Source organism: Felis catus, chromosome B3 (genome assembly GCF_018350175.1).
Source record: "Felis catus isolate Fca126 chromosome B3, F.catus_Fca126_mat1.0, whole genome shotgun sequence".
NCBI classification, from domain to species: domain Eukaryota; kingdom Metazoa; phylum Chordata; class Mammalia; order Carnivora; family Felidae; genus Felis; species Felis catus.
In genome coordinates this window covers 112,879,265-112,897,391 of record NC_058373.1, presented here as the reverse complement: position 1 = coordinate 112,897,391, position 18,127 = coordinate 112,879,265, and the positions used below count along the sequence as shown (strand labels likewise).

General features: G+C 37.1%; 1 protein-coding gene across 16 annotated transcripts in view; it reads right to left on the bottom strand.

The window, feature by feature from the left end:
- GPHN (gephyrin) overlaps positions 1-18,127 on the bottom strand; it is a 635,834-nt gene that overhangs the window by 46,152 nt on the left and 571,555 nt on the right. For all 16 annotated transcript variants that reach the window (XM_019833155.3, XM_019833153.3, XM_019833151.3 and 13 more), the window contains one exon: positions 12,377-12,498. In XM_019833155.3, the coding sequence (XP_019688714.1) occupies positions 12,377-12,498 (122 nt within the window). The remainder of the gene's footprint in view (positions 1-12,376; positions 12,499-18,127) is intronic.

Sequence of the window (18,127 nt, the reverse complement as noted above, 5' to 3'; positions counted from 1 at the left end):
TAATTAAAGTGAAATTACATATAAGGTAAAATGGTATAAATGTTGAGTGGCACAGAATTTTCAGAATTGGCATGGGAGAATCCAGAAAGGCTTTCTAGAAGATATTTCTTTCTATGGGGGACAAGTAAGAAAAACATTTCTAAATGTACAGTAATACCCAGAAGTTATGTTTAGAAGAATTGGCAACATCAACTATAACAGCAACTCTTAAGGGTTAAGAAAGGCAACTATAACAGCCACCAAGTCTGTCCCTGGGAGTGGGAATAATCTCTTGTTGTTAAGCCCATCTGTTGGGGTGCCTGGGTGGCTAGGTTGGTTAAGCATCCCACTCTTGATTTTGGCTCAGGTCATGATCTCAGGATTTGGGAGTTCTAGCCCTTTGTAGGGCTCTGCAGTTGATAGTGTGGCCCTGCGTGGGATTCTCTGTCTCCTCCTCACTCTTTCCCTGAAAAATAAACATATAAACTTAAAAAAAAAAAGAATGTGCTTTCATTTATTAAAAAAAGCACGCATGTTAAAGTAGAAAGCACATTTTTGGTTGGCCAATAGAAAATGAGAGTCCTCTCTTAATAAACAAATCTATTTAGAAATCTATCAGAAAATAAATTATATTGATTCAAAATTAAAACTTTGCATTTTGAGCAGGAAAGGGTATTTATTTCTTTTTAAAAAATGTTTATTTACTTTTGAGAGAGCACATGAGCAGAGAAGGGGCAGATAAAGAAGGGGACAGAGGATCCGAAGCAGACTCTGAGCTGACAGCAGCAAGCCCAATGCCAGGTTCCAACTCACAAACCATGAGATTATGACCTGAGCTGGAGTCAGATGCTCAATTTATGGAGCCATCCAGGTGCCCCAAAAGGCATTTATTTCACAAGGGAAGAAAGGCAGTTTATAAAGATGATAAGAACTAATTAGATTTGGATCTAAATTCTCCTTGATATGTCCACTCTCACTGCTGTTGTTTAACATAGTGTTGGAAGTGCTAGCATCAGCAATCAGAAAACAAAAGGAAATCAAAGGCATCCAAATTGGAAAAGATGAAGTCAAGCTTTCACTTTTTGCAGATGACATGATATTATACATGGAAAACCCGACAGACTCCACCAAAAGTCTGCTAGAACTGATACATGAATTCAGCAAAGTCACAGGATACAAAATCAATGTACAGAAATCAGTTGCATTCTTATACACTAACAATGAAGCAACAGAAAGACAAATAAAGAAACTGATCCCATTCACAATTGCACCAAGAATCATAAAATACCTAGGAATAAACCTAACCAAAGATGTAAAAGATCAGTATGCTGAAAACTATAGAAAGCTTATGAAGGAAATTGAAGAAGATATAAAGAAATGGAAAAACATTCTGTGCTCATGGATTGGAAGAATAAATATTGTCAAAATGTCAATACTACCCAAAGCTATCTACACATTCAATGCAATCCCAATCAAAATTGCACCAGCATTCTTCTTGAAGCTAGAACAAACAATCCTAAAATTTGTATGGAACCACAAAAGGCCCCGAATAGCCAAAGTAATTTTGAAGAAGAAGACCAAAGCAGGAGGCATTCCAATCCCAGACTTTAGCCTCTACTACAAAGCTGTAATCATCAAGACAGCATGGTATTGGCACAAAAACAGACACATAGACCAATGGAATAGAATAGAAACCCCAGAACTAGACCCACAAAAGTAAGGCCAACTAATCTTTGACAAAGCAGGAAAGACTATCCAATGGAAAAAAGACAGTCTCTTTAACAAAGGGTGCTGGGAGAACTGGACAGCAACATGCAGAAGATTGAAACTAGACCACTTTCTCACACCATTCACAAAAATAAACTCAAAATGGATAAAGAACCTGAATGTGAGACAGGAAACCATCAAAACCCTAGAGGAGAAAGCAGGAAAAAACCTCTCTGACCTCAACTGCAGCAATTTCTTACTTGACACATCCCCAAGGGCAAGGGAATTAAAAGCAAAAATGAGCTATTGGGACCTCATGAAGATAAAAAGCTTCTGCACTGCAAGGAAACAATCAACAAAATTAAAAGGCAACCAACAGAATGGGAAAAGATATGTGCAAATGACATATTGGACAAAGGGCTAGTATCCAAAATCTATAAAGAACTCACGAAACTCCACACCCGAAAAACAAATAATCCAGTGAAGAAATGGGCAGAAGACATGAATAGACACTTCTCTGAAGAAGACATCCAGATGGCCAACAAGCACACGAAAAGATGCTCAATGTCGCTCCTCATCAGGGAAATACAAATCAAAACCACACTCAGATATCACCTCACCCCAGTCAGAGTGGCCAAAATGAACAAATCAGGAGACTAGAGATGCTGGAGAGGATGTGGAGAAACGGGAACCCTCTTGCACTGTTGGTGGGAATGCAAACTGGTGCGGCCACTTTGGAAAACAGTGTGGAGGTTCCTCAAAAAATTAAAAATAGATCTACCCTATGACCCAGCAATAGCACCGCTAGGAATTTACCCAAGGGATACAGGAATGCTGATGGATAGGGTCACTTGTACCCCAATGTTTATAGCAGCACTCTCAACTATAGCCAAATTATGGAAAGAGCCTAAATGTCCATCAACTGATGAATGAATAAAGAAATTGTGGTTTATATACACAATGGAATACTACTTGGCAATGAGAAAGAATGAAATATGGCCTTTTGTAGCAACGTGGATGGAACTGGAGAGTGTGATGCTAAGTGAAATAAGTCATACAGAGAAAGACAGATACCATATGTTTTCACTCCTGTGTGGATCCTGAGAAACTTAACAGAAGACCATGGCGGAGGGGAAAGAAAAAAAAAAAGGTTAGAGAGGGAGGGAGCCAAAACATAAGAGACTCTTAAAAACTGAGAACAAACTGAGGGTTGATGGGGGGTGGGAGGGAGAGGAGGGTGGGTGAGGGGTACTGAGGAGGGCACTTGTTTGGATGAGCACTGGGTGTTGTATGGAAACCAATTTGACAATAAATTTCATATTTAAAAAAAAAAACAAATAAAAATTCTCCTTGATAGAAATTTCTACTTTTAGAACATTAGGTAAACACCAAGATGTTAGGATATGTTTTGTTCACAAATTGTAAGATGTAAGGCAACGGGCTTTGCCCAAATAACCACTGTACTGTTAACTCTATCTTGATAATTCCTCCTAAATGTGCTAGTTTTTTAAGAATCCAATTTGCTGTCTCAGTGCTTGTTCCTTCTGTTTCATGCTCTAATGTGAAGAGGCAGCTTCACAAATTGGCAACAACAGGAGCAGGCAATTCAAATCCCGCACACCAATCTATGACAGAGCCTAGGAAGCCCAGTATGATTTGAGTGGGGCAGGCTACTGTGATGGCAATTTTCCAGAAGGGGGAACCCTTTTCTTAATTATGGGAATTTCTCAGCCCTGCAGGCCTTGAAAGGCTAGAAGGGCTAAGTCAGCAGTTATAAGCTACATTACCAAGCTGTTTTAAAGCTGCTGTAAAAATATAAACAGCTGAATAGTTAAAATCAGTCTTAGACATTATATAAACTCGATTAATGCTGAACTTTATCTAAAAAAAATTTCCCAAGGGGATTCTGTATATTTGGATCACGATTACTGCTTATTTCATTGAAGAGGTAAATGTATAACACCCATCTATTTAAGCCCAAGGAAACAGCTCCCCAACTTTTTAAATTAGAGGCTTCCCAAATCCATTTGGAATTCTGCTCCCCTCCCAGTTTATATTTCTTTTTCTTCAGAAAGATAAAACGAATTATCTCAGCCACAAAGCTTTACATTGTGCATTTTTGGGGGATGTGTCTCAGTTAGTAACGGAATTCTGTTGTCAGTGCCATACTTTCTTGCCTGCTCCTCTGGCTAGGTTTTTGGACTCACTGTGAAGGGACCCTGTAAGATTCTTCTGGACAGCTGCATAGTTTCTAGGTTCCATGGAAAGAAACGGTAGTATAGGAAAAGACGGCAGGGCTACCTGATCTAGGAGATGTATTCCTACTTAGTGCTGTGTACACAGGGGTACCAAGACACTCCTTCATGGAGCTTCCTGCTGGGAAAGAAAATATCCCTGGCTAACTATGAACAAATCCTTTTTCCACTCTGTATGAGCCACATAAAACAGCAATTTCTCTGAGAAATTTTATCAGGAAAGTGAGGGAAAGGAAAAACAAAGAAAAACATATGTGCCCAAATGATGACTATCTTAACCAAGTCTGCCCACAATTATCTTGGCTGGCAAATATGGTATGCCATACTCATTTACCTATCCAAACTTCCTCATTTGTCTCAGACTCTTCCCCCACAGTAGGGAAATAGTAGTAGTTCATGCTGCCTAGAGGACAAAAGGGGGCTAAGAAGTCAGTGAACCAGCCATGGGAAAAAGAAAACCAGGACATCTACTATCCCATATTCAAGGTAGAAACAGGATGGAGCTTAGAAGTAGTTTAGCCCTACAGACTCATACCAATTTGTGCCAATTAGAAACCTCTAGACTTGACTAGTTTCATATTCAGGTTCATACTCAGTGGTCCCTCTCTTTCTTTTTCTGTTACTTCCTGGCACTTATTGAATAGTTACCATGTGCTGGCACTGTTCTAATTGCTGAGGATACAGTCATGAACAACTTGTTTTACATGCCTACCAGCAGTTGAGGACAGCAGTTATTTACCATTTTACCTCTGCCATCAACATAGTTTTGGATATGGCAGACACTCAACAAATGGTCACAAAATGAATAAAATAAAAATTTAAAGACACTCGCAAATAATTGTGGGTATATGCCAAGATTTAGTTATAGAGGTGTTCATCATTTACTTGCAAATGAGAAAGATTAGAAACAACCTAATGCCTAACAATAAGCGATTGTATAAATAAGTAATATTAAACTTTATACTAGAGAATAATATATAGGCATTTAAGTGATATAGCAGAGAACTATGTAATCAGATGTTTATGGTACATTGTGGAAAAATGAAAAGTTATAATAAGAGTATGATTTCTTTGTTTTCTTACACTCATACATATATGAACTCTATACACACATAGAATTGAAGAATAAAAGGAGAGTAATACTGGGTAATGGGATTATATGTTAATTTCCTTTCTTTGCTTTTTTTTTGATGAACCTATATTTTCTAAATTTTCTTCAATGAACATTTGTTTATTCTAAGATTAAAAAGTTACATTAAAAATGTACACTAGAACCTCTAGAACAATGGCCCAAGAGGTGCATAATAGAATTGGACCAGGAATAGAAGATGATCATGTTAACCCATATCTAAAGTCTTTTAATGTCTTACTACTAATTACATCTCTGTAGACAGCATTAAAAGATACCATGCAGTTAGTACAAAGCTGCTAGCTTCAGGTAAGTCTTTTTTGCACAGCTAATTTGTAACTCACAGGTTATGTAAAATTGGTTGTTTGTAACCTAGAACACCTTTCTATATAAACATCTATAAGTACTACACATGGTGGGTATGATTCTAGAGTAAACAAACAAACAAACAAACCTTAATTTAGCTCATAATGTTACTCGTATATTGCGGAATTACCCTGCAGTACTAGCCTGAACTGTGGAAGCAAGATGGAAGACTGAAGAAACAATGTTGAAATATAAAGCATTTGCTTATGACATCTTCCCACCTGCCTTTCTTTAGTCATTTCCTGCTGCCAATGCACTTCTTGCTGGGCCCCTAGTATCTTGCTATGCTAAGGTTCTGTTTCCGTACAGTTTTCCCACTGCCTCAAAGAACTCCAAGTTCTAAGTGATTTACTCCTGTTCATTCAGGACAGCAGATTTACTCAGATGTTGGATGTCTGGTTTAAATGTATTCACATTAATATACAAACTCTCAAGTAGAATACTTTTTAACACAATTGTATCTTTAAATATTATATTATCAGAAAGTATAGCAAAGTGAATAGAACACATTCAGCCAGTATGTGGGATATCTGGGCTTAACAAACATCTCTCCTAAATAGGCTACATTGTGAGGGTCAGGCAGCAAGGAGATTAACGGTACCACTAAATTGTTCTTGTTGTTCCTGGCTTTCCCCCTTACTTCTCAAAATGCTTTTTCTCCCTTCCCTTCTTTTAATGTAGTGACAGAGAAACTTTATATGGTGAGTAGGAAAAAGGAAAGAATAAGGTTGGCTGTTTGGGAATCTAGGTTATTTATAAGTTGAATAAATGTAGGGCTGACTACCAAAGTATTATACATTCACACTGTGTGTATGCTCTCTTCTCTTTTCCTTTCTCCTTTATCTCCCCACCCCCACAAAAGATACTATGAACTTGGTGTAACAAATTATCCAAACATAATAAATATCGCAAATGCAGCCCCAGCAGCTGTGAGAAGAAAGGTAAAGGAAGAAATTATAAAAGGAAGACTGTAATAAATCCTCCTGTCATTTTCCTCATTTCTATATCATCTAAAGATTTGGATTCTGCAACTCAAGTCTTTAAAATTCATTTATAACTACACAGTTAATATGTAATTCACAATTTAAACTAAATTTTCCCCTCTGGCTTTTGAAATGTTCACAGCCACTATTTACTAAGGGGTTTTATTCATTAAAATAGATATAGCCTATTTAGTTTATTAACCTTAATATTAATGAAATACAGATGCTAACTCCAATTAAAAGGGTAGCATGGTAGAGCAAAAGGTTCTAGAAAGGACCCCGGAGTTAAGACAGGCCTGGGTTGAACTCCTTACTCTGCCTTTTACTAGCTGCGTAACTCTGAACAGTTTAATTTTTTTGTTTCAGTACTATTATCTCCAAAATGGGAATAACAGACACTTATCTGGCTCTGTTGTTTCAAGAGGCTTAAATAAGACACATAAGTGAGAGAATGTAGTACGGTGCTATTTATATATGATGGGTACTCAATGAAGACTGACATGTTTGCAGTAAGGAGTCTGGAGAAAATGGATGTATATTGGGTGGGAAGGGAAGAGAGGAAAGGATCAGAATTGAAAACTTCTTTGTATTCTTACTAATAACTGTATCATTCATCTCTGTAGTACCAAGGACTGGTACAATACCTGACACAGTAACCCCTCATAAAAGTTTGTTGAATTATTAGGGTGTGCTTATCCATATATAATAAAGCCCCAATTCTGCCACAGGTATAGAATACACACCTTAGAAAGGTCATATTGGTAGCAGAATCGAGGGTGAGTTAGAGGAGAAGAAGACTTCAAGAATGGACACCAGTTAAGATGGCAGTCTCATATGTCTAGACAAAAAATAAATGGAGCCCTGAACTAAGCCAGGACAGTACGGATGAAGGGATGAGAATGCAGAGAAGAAATATCAAGAAGGGAAAATCTCTAGGACTTAAATACAGGGGTGAGTGAAAGAGAGGACCTATGATGACGTGCTCAGGTTTCTTCTGGCTTGGGTGACTGGGTAGGTGGTGAGGCAGTCACTGAGATAGAAGAATGAAAGGAAATGGAACAGGGCAGTCGTGGGGAGAGGCGGTGAGTGAGGTGAGGGGATGGTGAACTGATTTTTGGACAGGTTGAGTTTGCAATGCCCATTGAACTTAAAGAAGATGCACCTAGGAAGTAAGTGGATCTAGGCATGGAGCCCAAGACAGAGATGAAGTTTGGGAGTCATTGGCATAAGGAATCAGAAGGACAGAAAGCCAAGAGGGAGCAATGGGGACTCCTAAATTTAGGGAATGAACATAGGAAGAGGAGCTACAAAAATCAAGAAAAGATAAACTACAAATAAAACATGAAGAAGTGGAAATGGTGTACTGCTAGCGAGGAATGTAAAACTGTGGTAGACAGACCTAATAGCTGGGTTTTGCAGGCATTTTATTTGTGTTTATAGTCACATACCATTTTGATGAGGCTTTGTAATCCAGATGAAGACAAATCAACATTGACACTCTTCTGTTATATGTAATAACCTTCACAATGTCTTTTGATTTATTTAATCTCTTAAAGAAATTCTACTTCCAAATGTGAGTTTAAGCTCTGTAACTTCATAAAACATTTTTATTACTAATCTCTAAATTCTAGTACATTTCTAGTACATGTAATTTCAAAGGCAAGATCTAGGTCTGTTTAAGCTTTGTATCTTCAATAGCCTTGGTCTTAAGATTCATAGTAGATGCATGATTAAATTGACAAAAATCCTTGTTATTTCCTGTGATCCATGGACCAACAGCTTGGTGTCCTTGGGAGTTTGTTAGAAATGCAAAATCTTGGCCCACCCCACAACTGCTAAATCAGAATCAGCATTTACAAAAAAAAAGCTTATTTATCTGAGTGTGTGTGTGTGAGAGAGAGAGAGAGAGAAAGAAACAGAGAGGGGTAGAGAGAGGGAGACAGAGAATCCCAAGCAGGCTCTGCACTGTCAATGCAGTGGGCTCCATCTCATGAACCACAAGATCATGACCTGAGCCAAAATCAAGAGTTGAACGCTTAACTGACTGAGCCACCCAGGTGCCCCAGAATCAGCATTTTAAATAAGATCTCTAGCTGATTCTCACAGGTACACAACCAATACTTCCTGACTGACTGAACAATGAATAAATAAATTGTATTGTTATACCTAGTCCATCTCCAACTTTAGCCCATGTGAAATGCCTTGGTCAAATTATCTTTGTAAAATAATGGTTATGATGTCAATTTCGCTTTTTTTTTTTTTAAAAGCTTCAAATTTAAATGAATTGGGTAGTTTCTGCTTGGATTGCAAAGCCTTTCAAAGTCTGGCCTCAAATTTCTACCAAATTCACCTCCATTATCCTTCTACCTAAACCTCCTGTTCTAATCATTCTGGCCTGACTTTGAGTAGCTTGCTGTTTATTTCTACTTCTGTATTTCATTTTCTACTTCTCTACTTTTTATTCATTCCATGTTTCCTACTTGATTAACACACTCTTTTTCTAACTATACAAATTCTATTCATCCTTCATTGTTTAGCTAACATTGCACCTTTATAAAAAAAAAAAAAACAAAAAACTCTGACCACTGTAGTGCATAGTTATTATTCCTTTCTGACATATGTAGTTATTATCTTGTCTTCATAATGATAGCAAAGAATTGCAGATTGATAATTTCAAGACTTAAATTCCATTTTCACCTCTGCCAGTAACTTGCATAATGCTGGGCAAGTTCATTTAACATCTCTGTTTCAAATTTGTCTTTTTAAAAAACTGCTAGGAACTCCAACAGTCTTGTGTTACACATGCTGTGAGAAATTGTCTTATGGAATATATTTTAATACACACAAAATATTTATAAGTGAATGCTTTTAAAATACAGTTGCTAACTATCAGGTATTTGAAGCACCTTTCCCCAAATTTTCACGATACCCTCTTTTTAAATAACATGTACAATAAACAGAGGAAAAATTAAGCCTAATTTAATTATAGAGTCTTAGTCTACAATTTCAACACTTATCATTATAATTATGGTTGGTGATAAGAATAAGAGCTGAGAAGTAGGATCATAGAATTTAAAAACCAGACTCCAACCATATTTTAAATATAAGAATAGAGCTCTTACTCCCTACTCTTATCTGTCGCAACTGAGCAGGGGTTCTGGGCTTGCTGACATTCTTGAGCTGTTTCTCTCCTTGCTTTAAAGAAAGTGTAGTTTCTCCCATGACCCTCTTGTTTCCCTGGAGAGCTTCACAGAGAGGCTTCTGTATAACATTTGCTTTCATTAGCAAAGGGCTACATAGGAACGAGAAGAATGAAGAGGGAGGCAGCCTTCACAGAGTATCAACAGGCTGCAGATTAAATGTACCTTGTTTCCTTTGCTAAATTCCCAGCACACATTTCCATTAGAACAGTTATAAATTCTTTCCACCCACATTCCACCTCTGCATTCTAACCATTTACTCTGGGCCTCTTTAATATAGCACTCTAAGACTGAGAAAGTCTAGCTTTGCATTGTTGTATTTTAAAAACATTGTTCTCAGTTTTCTGGAACATATTTTCATTTGAGAAAAGGATATGCACTAGAGATATGTATATTCTCAGAACTGCCTATATCTTGCTTATACTTTTATTGTTCTTTATATTGTTTTCAAGGAACATTTTGGAATTAACATATGAAACCAATATTATTAGTAAACATCTACCATAACTCAACAGTGTGGGCCCGAGACAATTAAATATTAGCATATCAACATATGAGGCCTTCAATGGTGTAATGGCAGCAAAAATAGTATATCAAGTAAGCAATTGTTTTTATATACAAAAGTGCAAAAATAGGAGGAGTGGACAGAATTATAGTCCAGAAAAGCTCAAGGTAAAAATGACACACACACAAAAGTGCTTCCTTTACCTTATAATATTTCTTACAGCCCATTAATGCCCTTGAAGGCAAGGCCAGAGGCAGTTGTAGGTGGGAAACAAATCCTAAACAATCTGGTGAGTTGGTCCCTAGAGTTTCTGGACCTACTCTGTGCTTTTGGAACTCTTGGGTTCCTCTTATCTCTTTTGGGAAGTTAATTTTTGTCTTTTGTAAAGGTGTACCTGTGTCAGGATAACTTTTGGGTGCTTGAAGTTTATATGAAAGGACAGGTTAGGGATGCCTGGGTGGCTCAGTTGTTTAAGCATCTGACTCCTGATTTTGGCTCAGGTCATGATCTCACGGGTTTGAGAATTGGAGCCCTGCATCTGGCTCTGAACACTGATAGTGTGAAGCATGCTTAGGATTCTCTCTCTCTACCCTCCAGCGTACTCACTCTCTCTCAAAATAAATAAATAAACTTTTAAAAAAGTAAAAAAAAAAAAAAAAGGACAGGTTAATAGGCCCAAATTCACATAACTACTCGTCCTCCTGCTGCCCACCCCCCGGCCCCCCTTTTTTTTTCAGTGGGTTATTTCTACTCTTTCCCAAGGGCTAGGGAGCCTGGGTCAAAGTGATATTAAGTAACTGTCTTCACCAGCATGGGTTCTAAGTTGGCTGGTTACTCAGTTATGGGCATCTCTAAAACTAAGCATCCAAGTAAATACAAAGGTGAAGATTTTAAAAACAATGACATTTGGGGTGCCTGGGTGGCGCAGTCGGTTGAGCGTCCGACTTTAGCCAGGTCACGATCTCGCGGTCCGTGAGTTCGAGCCCCGCGTCAGTCTCTGGGCTGATGGCTCAGAGACTGGAGCCTGTTTCCGATTCTGTGTCTCCCTCTCTCTCTGCCCCTTCCCCGTTCATGCTCTGTCTCTCTCTGTCCCAAAAATAAATAAACGTTGAAAAAAAAAATTTAAAAACAATGACATTTGAAAACATGTCTAACAGACTCTGTATTCCAATATCCTCAGAGAAAGAAAAAAAACTATGAGGAAAGGAGAGAACTTTGAAAGGTGAAAGAACATAAAACTACTCCCTTTCATGTTATCAGCAAGATGCTATGTCCAAGGTTTGGATTGTGTTGTGTCCAGTTTGAGCTTAAGCTGGGGTGTAAGTGTCAGAGCATACTCTGTGAAATAGTAAGGTGGTGCCTCTTCAAAAGTACATTTGCTGGGAAATTCTTACCTTGTCCTGGGGAAGAAAGATCCAGATATAATGAGCTTTTCTCAGTGACAAGGTGGTTACAAGAAAGAAAGGGGCAATTATGGGTGACAGATACATCATGCTATCTATCACTTAGATTTGTCTCTGAGCTTTGTCTCTACCAGGTTGATGTTTGAATATTACTAAAAAAAGCAGGCAAGTGTCTTGTGAACTGGAAATCCTGATGAGAGAGGGCTGCATGGCAGTGCTGCGTGGTAGTGGGGTGCGCAGAAAAAGACTTGATCTTGATCACAGGTTGGAAGGTACAGAAATCCTTGGGGGAATTTAGCAGAGGGCTGAGTTAATTTAGCATATGCGGTAATTGCTCTTAGAGATGGGCAATTCTAGTCACAGATTCTAGTTACAGATGGGTGAATGAAGCCTGGAGAAACTTGGGTTACATAAGGCTACAAAAATCAATATAAAAGTCCTAGAAAAAACTGTACTTAAACTACAAAGGAGCAGTTAGTGCTAATTTTGACATTCTTTTTTATCTTCTTACCTGTGTCTTCCCTGTCTTTCTTGAAACAAGTGTGGGTGAATAGGAATAATACCATCACCATTAATTCCATTAGAATAAAGCCAACACTATCAAAAAAGACCCCTGTAAACTTAACATACCCACAGGAGAGCAAAAAGTATTTCTCCTGTTGTAATAGGCATTCTAGGAAAATGTCCCTAAAGGACATAGACATGTCCTTAATTTTTTGGCTTCTGAAGAATGAGATTATTGAAAATTATTGTATTAAATTTGTCTCTTTAGCAACAACCCCACCTAGTTAGTACTCCCAAAATTCAAATTTGTACAAAAACAACTTCCAAATAAAATCCAATACTTACTTGTCTCCCACAATTCCCAAGTTGATTGTGGGGTAACCATGTTCCTGAATTGTTGCTAAGAGGGTTGAACGATTGCTGTCTCGAATCTTTCCTGGTAAGAGGTCATCTTCAGGATTTAGCAGCTACAAAGCCAAAAAAACCACCACAAATTATTCTCTTAGGATAATGTTGCTTATGGTTAATGGAAAAGAAGTAGATGTAGGACACAGGGGTTAGCATATCTAACACCTACAACAGTATCTGGCACATAGAAGGTACACACCCAAAGGGTCCCTGGATAGAGAGTATAGGAGGTTGGAAAAAATGTCCCTCCAGAATTAAAAAGCATTCAGAAGTTTAAATGGTGACTAAATAGCAGGCCAGGTATCACACCTGCTTTGGCTACAATTTGACAATAGTGGTTTGTAGAGATTGGCCTTCCCAGTGGTTGCTCACAGGGGCAAACTAAAGAAAACAACTTTCTTTTTCCCTCCCAATATTCTTCTCTAGTTTGTCTTTCACTGAGAACATCTGAGGTAGAGACTTTGTGACATGATATTTTCAAGTCTGAAGAAAATGATTTTTTATATTTTTTTTCAAGCTTTTGATCTCTTCTCTGAAGCGGGATCAACAATATCAAAGAAGTTAAACTTACTTGAAGGAGAGGGAGACAAGTATCTCGTCTCTTTAGTAGCAAAATTAAACAAGTAATACTTAACTAGAAATATGCACAATTATCCCATGACTCTGAATTGAATCACCCTTTAGAGATTTAATATCTCCCATTATGTCTATGAAAAAAATTATTGGAAACTTATTCTATGTTAGGATGTTTCAGTGAGGCAGTGTGGTACATAGTGGGAAGAGCTTGGGATTCAGACATTCAAATTCAAGTTACCTAAACACATTATGCCTTAATGCTCTTACTTATAACATATAGTAATAATAACTGCCTTTAAAAGTAGTTAGGACTGGGGTGCCTGTGTGGCTCAGTCGGTTAAATATCCGACTTCAGCTCAGGTCATGATCTTGCGGTCCGTGAGTTCGAGACCCACGTCAGGCTCTGAGCTGAGAGCCAGGAGCCTGCTTCGGATTCTGTGTCTCCCTCTCTCTGATCCTCCCCCGTTCATGCTCTGTCTCTCTTTGCCTCAAAAATAAATAAACGTTAAAAAAAAAGTAGTTAGGATTTATTGAAGTAATGAACACTCAGTTAATGTGGGTAAATATATAATAAATATGATTATCTTCCTTCATGAAAAATGACATTTAAAGAGCACGTATTTTACCCCAACTATTTTCATATTTTACTCCTAGATGCTAGTGTAGATGGAATTAGCTTATAATGTAAATACAGATTTAGATCAGATTATAACATACTTAAGAGGAGGGGTCCTTAACACATGCAGACACACCAACGTACAACTTTAATTTACACATCAGTTTTAAGATGTACTTTGAATCCAGAAATACAAAATGAATAAAAAGTACATCTTGGAGGTGAAAAAATCTGGACTATTACCTTAGGAAGTTGAAGGCAAGCCTGCACATTTTAGATACTTAGGCTGTTAATATGGCCAATACCTAGAGCTTCATATCTCAGTTCTCCCAAACAATAACCCCAAGCCCCTTCAATCTTCCTTCTGACTCATTAGTGATACCATGTGGCAGGACATTTGGCTTTATGTTGAAAAGTAGTAGCTTTGCAACCAACTGTTCCCTTAAAATAGCTAGAGAAAAACTGATCATCTTATTCAGTGTCACCTGGGAGTCTTCCCTTCAAATACTGCATTAATTTAACTTAATCAGATGCCATGTGACATTGCAACCCACTTTCATCCTTAGTCTGGCAGAGCTTAGAAAATTGCTATTGCAGTGCTAATATAGATTAATTTTCTGATCTTAATTAACACACAGTTATTGAAGTCATTATAATTTTACAAAGGCCAAGGCTTATAGTTCTTTAACTCCATTAATCAGACAAGTTGCTTCAGAAAGAAACTGTGTGGTTATATAATTTTTTTTTTCCACAAAAGGGTACTGACCAACTAAACAAGAGCCCTGTTTTTAGGGTGTTATTTTGCTGTAAACAGTTCTAGAAATAACAGAACAATTAGAGATCATTGGAGAACTAGTCATTTATCTGTAAAGCTGACATGATAAAATAATACTTAGTTAAATGAGGGTGTGGGATTTACAGTACATTTCATGTATTTTCAAAGAAAAACAGAACTGAATGGGAGATTAAGGCTGAATATACTAGAACAAATTCACAATATTTCCTTTTAAAACTTAATCTTATTTTTTGGTTATCTTGTACTTCTGGTCATCTTTGAAATGATGCCTGAAACCTGCCACAGTTAAAATACAAAAGAAAAAAAAAACCAAAGTAAAACAACACATAACCCATTATCTCCCTACCTTGTTACTTTCCTGTCTACCATATATTAAATTTCAATTTCCTGTTTCTGTTACTAGTGGTGCTACTGTCTTTCAAACATTTAAACTTTGATTCTTTTTATTTCCCTTTGTAGTTCACTATCTTCCCAAAGATCACAGTTCTTAAGAATATCCTAATAACATATCTTCCTTGACCCTATGGTTTTAGTCATTCTCTTACCCAGGCGTCCCACCCCTTCATTTCAGATATTCAATGTCTAAATGTCTACAAATCATTATAATTGGCTATCATACATACAAACTCTTTCCTTCTGAGAAACAGAAACATCAACTTGCAAAACTGTACTATTATTTGTATAACAGAGAAACTGTACCAAACCATGACAAGTAACTCAAACAACTATCTTAAGTCAAATTGTTTTAACATAAACTTGTTTAAACTTATATACTCCAAGACCATGGACAAATTGAGACCATGATAACTCCAGATGGACTCATGTGCTCCAAAGATGAGACCATTTCAGCAACTCACCTATTTTATAAAATCTGACCAGTCTCTGCCTAGACCTTACTTGCTAATTTCGACCTTAAAACCACCCCCAGTTCTCATGACCAACCTCAGTTCTCAAAGTCCTGTATATATCCTTCTGTAATATCCTCCATTTCTGGCACTACTGGGATTCTTCCATGGTGATGCTCTCTCTTGCTCAGAAATTTTTATACAGCTTTGTATGATCAACAAATTTCCCTGGTGGTTGTTGTATCAAGACTTTGATAGTCCTAGAGGTCCCACCAAGACTTAGACAAGACCCTTTCCTACGAGTATTCTTTTATTGGTTACATTGAACTTCACTGAGGTCTCTTGAGTCTCTTTGCTCCAGAGATTCTTTGCTTATGATGGTAAGTCCAGCACTTCCTTAAGGTCTGATCCTTTTTTGTTGAGCTCCCAAAGCTAGCTGATATTTATTTTGTTTGTTGTGAGAATAAGGTTCCCAGGACTTTTTGGTTATTTGATCAAATTTGTACAAATTTTTGTTTTTCTTGTGAAGATGTGTTAAAGCATTGATTTGATACTAATCATCTTGCTTGTCAACAAGATGTAGCTTGTTTGGCTAAATTCTTGTGTGTCTGTAAGAGCTTTTCTTTGTTTATGTTTGAGAAATTGGCTTTGGGAGAGATCTCTTCTCTATTCCTGCTGATTTTTAGGGTCAGCTGTTAGGGATTCAACCTTAGTGCTAAGGACTTCAGGTATAATATATAAGCAATATTTTTCCAATTCATGGGTTCATCTAATAATAAAATTCTTGTACTTCCTGGCATAACTCTGGCTTGTTTTATTTTTCTTGCATTTATCTTTCAAAAAAGCATAAATTCATGAAGAACAATTTGGAATTCCAGTGGTCACTTTGAAGTACATATGACATGACCACATTTATCCACTTGAAAGCATGTTGAGAACAGAAGGGAAATACAATTCTGAATATTCAATGATTAGCATTTTTATTGTTATGCAAAGTTTCAAAAGGAAGTTTAAATAAAAATGTACAAAATTTAAAATTCTTTTGTTAAACCCTCATGAGGAGGTTCTCTGTCTCCTTTCTAAAAGAGAAATCACTTAGTTTATTTCAAGAGACATCCTTCTTTGTTTCTGTTCTTCGGAGATTTAATCTTATGGTCTTGATTGAATTGTCAAAGGGCCTGAGATTGATTATAATGACTCACTTTCCCTTTTCTATGTTTTGAAATGGGCTTGTCTGCATAAGACTTCTCCCTTCTTTGCAAAGGGAAGATAATCAGGCTTCTCTAGTGGTCACTAACTCCATCCATTGCAAACAGCTCCCTTATACATCCCTACTTTTCTTTTTCCTTTTTCTAGAATACTTTATTAATTGATCAAAAACCAATTCTAGCAATTATGGACACACCTTAGAAATACTCAGATTGTCCAGGTAAACAGATGTAACACATTGAGAGAAAAAGTCAGATTATAAACTCTAATGGAGATGTTCGTATTTTAAATAGCTTCTGATTAAACTCTGGGGAAAACAAACAAACAAAAAAACCTAATTGCCTCAGAAAGAAAAAAAGGGCATTTAGAGCTTTCAAACATAACTTAAGGAGTATTTTAAGAATTTGGTTTTTAAATTCTGAGGTTTACAAATTGTATTTGAAAAAAGTCCACATTCTATTTCTACCGTGATGACTCTTTGCACGAATTAGGCAGAGTTGATAATCTTGCTTCAAAAATTGTCCTGTGTTTTCTTCCTGACTTTACCAGCATGTAAGAAATGATACTAGAAATATATTCTAGTTTAATTTAGTTTTCTAAATTTCCTTTCCTAGTTTTGCTACAAAATAGCAACACTGTGTTCATCTAAATCTGAGAATGATGATATGGCATGTCTCTGTGAAAAGAGGCTGATGAGGTTCAAGGCATGCTACCCCAAAATATGGCAACTGGTACAGTGGATATTTCAAGCTGAAGGAATTTGAGAAATGGCATGTGCAAGAAGGACTTCCCCATTACACAGGTCATAAAACCTTCATGTGAGAGGTACCCTCCCTATGCCTGGAGGAAAGGAGCATCCTTATCTCTGAAGATGAAGGGACACAGAGGAATCCAAATGAACAAGAAGCCTTGCTAAGTTTCCCTCAGTTTACTACACTTTTCTCAAACCCTTTGTCCTATCATATTTTTCCATGACTTTCCACTCCTCATCAAGCCTAATATAAAAATGCTCAGGTTTGACTGTTTCTTCAGGTGTTCATTTTCTTATTTAGTCTCTTCTGTCACAAAAAACTTAAAAAAATGTATATGCCTTTTCTCTTGTTAATCTGTCTTTTGTTTCAGGGGTAACAAAATTGAGAATTTGAGAAATTAGAAGGGTTCAGGAAAAATATATTTTTCATTCTACAGGATGAATTCTTGTAAGGCTTCTATTAAATCATAAGATCTTATATGAAATTAAATTTTATTTTATTAAAAAATTAAAAAAATATTTATTTATTTTTGAGAGAGAGAGGGAGTGCATATGAGCAGGGGAGAGGCAGAGAGAGAGAAGGAGACAGAGAATCCAAAGCAGGCTCTGTGCCATTAGCACAAAGCCCGACATGGGGCTTGAACCCACAAACCATGAGGTCATGACCTGAGCCAAAGCTGGACGCTCAACAGACTGAGCCACCCAGGTGTCCCTGAATTAAATTTTAATTGCCAGATCCTTGTTAACTTTAGGATCTTAACAAGTATTAATTTGAGCAATTGATAAATCATTTTTTTAAATATGAAATTTATTGTCAAATTGGTTTCTATACATTACCCAGTGCTCATCCCAACAGGTGCCCTCCTCAATGCCCATAACCTACTTCCTCCTCCCT